The following is a 6,770-nucleotide window of genomic DNA, read 5'->3' as shown; positions in this document are numbered from 1 at the left end:
TTCCTTGCCAGGCTGGCCCGACCCCAGAGCCCTTCCGTCATCCTGCCTCTGGGCTGCGCAACTTTGCATGTGTGCCCTCCCCTTTCTGGTCCCACACTCCCTCGTCTATAACGCAGGGCTAGAGGATGATGCATCAGTAAGCGTTGTTATGCGGTTCTGTCTACCTAGGATGACGGGGCATTAAGGAGGGAAAGGCCCTCCTGACATGCAAATGAAAGTGAAAGTCGCTCAGGCGTGTCCGACTCTTTGCAGCTCCATGGACTACACAGTCCATGGAATTCTCCTGGCCACGATACTGGAGTGGGTAGCCGTTCCCTTCTCCAGGGGATCTTCCCAACCCAGGGATTGAACCCAGGTCTCCCGCATTGCAGGCGGATTCTTTACCAACTGAGCCACCAGGGAAGCCCTGATGTGCAAATGGCAGGATTCGATTCTGAGCGCCTTGGGGGTGTCATCAGTGTGAAAGATGGTTTAGAAGGTGGGGACCACTTGCTGGTGCAGTGAGAAGAGCCCAGTGAAATAGCCTTCATAGACTTTAACAAGGCTTTCCTGGTGGCTCAGATTGTAAAGGATCTGCCTACAATGCAGGAGACACGGGTTCAATCCTTGGGATGGGAAAATCCCCTGGAGAAGGGAACGACCCAGTTCAGTTCAGTTCAGTCACTCAGTCATGTCCAACTCTTTGCAACTCCATGGACTGCAGCACACCAGGCTTCCCTGTCCATTACCAACTCCCAGAGCTTGCTCAAACTCATGTCTATCGAGTCGGTGATGCCATCGAACCATCTCATCCTCCATCATCCTCTTCTCTCCTGCCTTCAATCTTTCCCAGCATCAGGGTCTTTTCCAGTAAGTCAGTTCTTTGCACCAGGTGGCCACCCACTCCATGGAGAATTCCATGGACAAAGCAAGCCGACAGGCTACAGTCCATGGGGTCACAGAGTCAGACACGACTGAGCAACTAACACTTCAAACATCGTAAGAGGCCCACCTAAGCACCCAGTCACCCTGTGCTGAGTGAGTGAAGCCGACATTTGTCCACACCAGGTGCTATTCTCTGCCCATTTACAGATGAGGAAGTTGAGGCTCAGCTAAACATGAACAGCCAGTAGGTGGAGGAGGATCTGCTGAGCCTCCCGCAGTCCATTTTCCAGGCTTCACTCTTAGCCTCACTGCATTTGTGACCTGGATGGCTTGAGGAGCAAACATTTGAGGTTTTTATGAAGTCAGAGAACAGGTTCATTTTGTTTGGGGGTCTTGAAGGAGCCTTATTTTTAATTTAGAATTATTCTAGAAAAATTCTAGATTCATAGTAAGTGGCAAAGTTAGCATAAAGAGGTCCTGTATCCCCTTTGCCCAGCTCCCTGCAGTGTTTACATCTTAAGTAATCCTGGGGCCACATCAAAACCAGGGAATCCAGGTCAGTCAAAGGCGTGTGCAATTCTGGCGTTTTATCACACGTGTGGAGCTGATGCCACCACCACCAGAGACATGCAAAACTGTCTCAGCACCACCTTTACAGTCACCCCACCGCCGGGCCCTGGCAGCCTGGTACCGACTTTCACATTTTGCAGCTGAATCCACGCACCTGTACTTGCATTTAGGAGGTAGGTCCTGAACTGGTCACTCCATGGGTACCGACCACCGCCTCCTTTCTCACGAGCAGGCGCCCGGCCCCCACCCCCTTCCATCAGAGCAGCACTGTGCCGCACCTGCCACCTGCTTTCCCAGCCGGCCCTGCAGAGGTGGTGGGGTGAGCCCTGCGACCTGGCTCGCTGGATGCAGATGGCATCTGTGGGAAAGGTGTAAGAAAGCTTCGGCTTTGCAGATGAGAGGCCAAGGCAGCTGCGAGTCCATGTCCCTGGCTTGAGAAGACAGAAGTTTCTACTGAAGGCTCAGTACCCACGCTGAGACCACAAAGCCACACCATGGAAATGCCACGAGAGTCACAGCACAGCCTGGGTGTCACTGGGCCCGTGACCCAGCATTGCCACTTGCTTTGTTACTGGGCACGAGAAACCCTGTACGTTTAGGACAGAGGTTCTCAGTCAAATGAGAGGGCGCTTTTGTCCCCCAGAAAAAGGTAGCGACTTCTGGACATTTTTGATTACCATGACTGGGGTGAGGGGGTGTTACTGGTGCATTGTCAGTAGCGGCTGGGGACACTGTTCATCATCCTAGAACATTCAGGAACATGTGCCCCCAACAGAGAATCACGTGGCCCCAGTGATCAAAGTCTCAGACACAGCGGACACAGGCTCCTTCCCTCCCCTCTCCTCCTGCACAAATATTCCAGATAATTTTTGATACAAATTCCCCTTTAATGTAGAAAAAAAAACAAAAAACAAAACTCGTGTACATACATAAATACCATTTGGGGGTATAAATAAAGTAAGAAAATAAAGAGATGTACATATCAAACACAATAAATTACTCATAAATATCACAGTGGAAACCAAGTGCTGGAAAACGGACTCGATCTCCATGCGGCTTTGACAAGTTACTGGTGAGATTCGGGGTTTTCAGATCTTCTTTTTCGGGGCTTTGGAATGAAAGGGTCAGGACCCCAGGCGGAGGACTTGCTCTGACCTTTTCAGGTCAACATCCCAGCGGGTAGAAAGGAGGTGGGGGTCAGACCCCGGAGTGAGGTGAGTGAACTGCGGGGAGGAAGCCTGTAGGGTTCCTTCTCTAAGGGCCCTCAAGTGACAACCCGAGATCGATTGCCTGGAAACCCCGGCCACCATGGCAAGGAAGATGCTGCCGGGACTGGCCACGCCTCTGAGCAGGCGGCAGTGCAGCCATTCACCTTAGGGGACCAGCATGACCCCGGGTAAGTGTTGACCACGTGCAGAGCAATGGTGAAGGGGGGGAAGAGGAGGGATGGATAGGCCGCCTTATCTGCCCCGGGTGGGTTGCCAAGGGGTCCCGTGAGGCTGTCCAACCCAGAGCCAGCCATAACAGGGAGTTCTCAAGACTGACCCCGGCTGGAGGGGCCTCTGGGCTCCCCCTGCTCTTGGAGCTTGGTGGTGCCTGCAAGTGGTTACTTCTGTGCTGGAGGAGCTTGGGGAGGCCCAGTGGTCCTTTCTTGGAGTTGAGAGCTGGAAGAATTTTCCCAGGCAGTAGAGTCAGATTTACCTGAGGTTTCACAAAGTTGATTACCTGCCCATGAGTTTTAAAAAAATAACTGCTTTTCCTCTGGCCATGCGTGCTGCAAAAGAATAGGAGGAGAGAACTGCTGAGAAGTTCAGCTTGGCATAAGAACCTTGCCGGAGACAGTGAGCTCTCCGCCAGTGGAGGTACTCAGGCAGAACCAGGGCAGCACACACTCGTCCAGCAGGGTTGAGGGGCTGGGGTAGGTAGAAGCTGGGTGGGTGGGGTGGAAGGCTTACCATTTTATGATCGTACAAGTCTATCCGCTAGAAACCGGCACAGCCCATGTAAAACTTTGTCTATGTACAAGTTCTAAATATTTCCTCCTAAAGCTACATAGAACCTGGACTCAGGATCATACAGGAGTAGAAAACCCACTCCGCAAGCACCTCAGGCCTGGGGTCCTGGTCTCCAGGGCCAGGGTGGAGGGGAGAGGACAGAGCCTCCATTAATTATAGAAGCTGGGACTCTTCACCGATCCCAGTTTGGTGGCGAGCCCGAAAGGGTCCATGCTATCTGTTTTCAGGGGCAGAAAGAAATCAGGCTTCAGGGGTTCCTGGAGGTCTTCAGGTTCGGCTGGGATGGTGGACAGCATGGGCAGGAAGTGAGACAGCGGCAGGAAGCCCCTGCTTTTGAACAGCTGCCTCTGCCTGGAGCTGCTCAGGGAGACCGGGAGATGGTGCTTCCTGGACCAGTACACGTTGTAGCCGTCAGGACGGATCTCCTCCTCGAAAGCACAGTCCTCGGCTGAGTACTGGGTCTGCGAAGCAAAGAGACAGCCTCAATCGGGGCCCACCGGGCTGGGTGACCAGCAGAGACAGCCGGACAACCAGTTGCAGGTGAGTAGGTGTCCACGCCGTTGGCTAACGGCCCATGCCATTAGCCAAGGATGTGTGCAAGTTTATAAAGCACGGAGGTGTATAAAGAACATATATAAACACATATATATTTAGTATAATGTTATATATGCACACATATAAAATGCAAAGCATGTGTTATATTAATATACCCATTAGATATTACATCATATTAACATATAAATGTTATAAGTAATATATATGTTATAAATAAAACATAAATTATATAACATTAAATATGTGTTAGACATTAAACATATATACTAAACACATACGTTAGCATTGCAGGCGGATTCTTTACTGGCTGAGCCACAAGGGAAGCCCCAAAATATATATAGGTACTTATATATTCAGTATGAAAGCTTTTTGTTATATATTAATATGCTCATTAAATACACATCACGTTGAATTCACATGTAAATAGTAATGTCACAGAAAATACATGTGTAACATTAAACATATATACTCAACATATTAGACATATATGTAGTTTGTATACCTTTATACTTTTTAACCTTCAACTATATACACATACTTCAGGTATATTTCATGTGTTCAGTGTATATTCTCAGTATCTATATATAACTCACATAGATCCGTTGTATTTTTTCACTAAGTCACATCACTTTTTAAACTTGGTCTTGTTCTGAGCAACATCTATAAAGTCACAGCCTTGACAGGCATGCAATGCTTCCCTCCCCGACGTTAAATATATAATTATTGCCATGAAAAAGTCCCTTGTATTCCACAGGCGGTTTGGGAAACACTGCTAACTAGGTTATCCTTTTAGGATCAGTCTTTTAATTAAGAATCACGAGTAATCCAATCTGGAGCCCAGATGAAAGCATCTATTTCCCATTTAGACCCAAATGACTGTGGTCCTGAGCCTTTTTGTCTGGAGCTCTGGTAAGAGAAACCTCAGTCCCTCTGGCTCCTTTATTCAGTAGTTGCCCTCCAGGCAGCCTGCCAGGATCGTGGAGATAAAGGCAGCCCCCTCCCCCCAGGCCAGGAGGAAGCCTGCACCCCGTGGGTGGCCAGAAAGTCAGAAGGCAGAAGTTTGAGAGTGAGCCGGTGGAGTCACAAATGCAGAGGGTCAGTTTGTCTTCAGGACACAAGAGCACAGCCAAAGGCGGGGAGCCAGGAGGGCTCGGCCATAAAATGCCCTGGGAGGCACCCAGTCTCATTTCTGCCCAAGCCTACAAAGGTCGCTTCACTGCAGGTGAGGGAGCGCTGTGCTCAGATAAGGCCCTGATAAGGCCTGCATCCAATGGAGCGATATGCCCAGCTCCCATGCGGGGGAATAAGGCCACCAGATGGAGGGGAGAAATGCAAATTGATAAACAAGGGAATTAAAATCAAATAGAGTGACTATTTCACCCTGCTGGTTCTTTGGGAGAAACTGACATCTCATTTGCCAAAGAGAGAGTGAAACGACTTCGAGTTTCTGGGAGGATGTGGAATTGTTTATTTTTTTTAATCTTCAAGTTTTGCTAAACTGTGACCGCAGGACCTAGAGGCAGAACAGGATTTTAGTTGAGGGACCCTCAGTTTGGATTAGAATGATGATGGGTTAGACCCAGCCGCCCCTGCGGGGGCTCTGCCCCTGAAACCCCCACCACCCCTAAGTAAACCTCACATGGGTTGCAACTGCGGGGGCTCGGAGTGGCTTTGGGTATCAGCTTTCTTGCCGCCTTTCTTGTCCTTTCACGCGGGATGCCATTAAAACCTGAGCCAGGTTTATTTATCTCTGGATAAACAGAATAAAGGGGCACCAGAGCCACAAAACACTGAGACACTAAAGAGATCTGAGCCGCGGACAGGAGGGCATCCCTGGAGGGCCGGTGCCCTCCCCTGCCCCTGCTGCCCCCTGGCCCTCCATCGGAGCCCCGGGCCAGCAGGGCTGCATTGAGGCCCTGCGCCAGGCCGGGACCTCACACAGCCTCCGCTGCGCGCCCGGGGGGCTCAGGTTCCCTTTGAACTCTCAGCCTTTGTTCCGGCGACCAGAGAGCCGGCATCTGCACACTTCCTGCCCCCAGACTTCTCTGGCTACCTGGGCCTGCCCTCCCACCGCCACCCAAAGAGGCCTCTGCCATACAGGTGAGCCCGACAGGGGGGATGAGTGCGGCCACGAAAACAGGACCCCAACGCGGCTACAAAATAATCTATTTTTTAGCGGGTAAAAATTAATTTTAAAAAGCCTCTTCAATCCCAAATGTAATTTTTCTTCTGACTTAAAAAAAAAATCCAAGTTGTGGATACACCCTTTTTCTTTTTTTCCTCCCCAGCCACCCCCCCACCCACCACTTTAAAAAAAAAAAACTACCTCAAGGAGGGAGGGGAAGGCGAGCGCCACACGCGCACAGGGCAAAGCCGAAAACGCCCACGGTGGGCTCCCCGTTTAACATCGAAGCGCCGACTTCCTCCGTCCGACTGATCTGCCTCTAGTTCAGGGGGAATGCAAAGGCGGGGCCTCACCCGTTCTCCATAAACTTACAAATTAGAAAGTGGGACAGAAGAGTAATCCGGGCCTCGCCGCCTTCCCCTCCGAGTTCCACACCGGCCCGGACAGAGCAAACAAGGAAACTGAACCTGACCCTGCGCGCCCTCCTGCCCCGCAGGCCCGCGCCCCCGCGCGTCCGGCCGGACCGAGACACCTACCAGTCCTTGCATCTTGCCGTCGGCGTCCATGCAGAGGTACAGCACGCTGCGCTCGCCCTTGATGGCTACGGTGCTCAGAGCGACCGCCCTGATCTCCATCAAACC

At 51.1% G+C, this 6,770-nt stretch overlaps 1 protein-coding gene across 1 annotated transcript in view; it reads right to left on the bottom strand.

Moving 5' to 3' along the window:
- Positions 1 to 3,598: 3,598 nt before the first annotated feature.
- Positions 3,599 to 6,770, bottom strand: part of FGF19 (fibroblast growth factor 19) — a 3,720-nt gene continuing 548 nt past the window's right edge. Inside the window, exons 2-3 of the mRNA XM_010837817.1 lie at positions 6,666 to 6,769; positions 3,599 to 3,910 (exon numbers count right to left, since the gene is read on the bottom strand). Of these exons, the coding sequence (XP_010836119.1) occupies positions 3,599 to 3,910; positions 6,666 to 6,769 (416 nt within the window). The remainder of the gene's footprint in view (positions 3,911 to 6,665; position 6,770) is intronic.

The sequence above is a fragment of the Bison bison genome, unplaced genomic scaffold, assembly GCF_000754665.1.
Source record: "Bison bison bison isolate TAMUID 2011002044 unplaced genomic scaffold, Bison_UMD1.0 scf7180017864080, whole genome shotgun sequence".
Lineage (NCBI taxonomy): Eukaryota > Metazoa > Chordata > Mammalia > Artiodactyla > Bovidae > Bison > Bison bison.
Note: the sequence above shows the minus strand (reverse complement) of the source record. Positions and strands in the feature narration are given on the sequence as shown.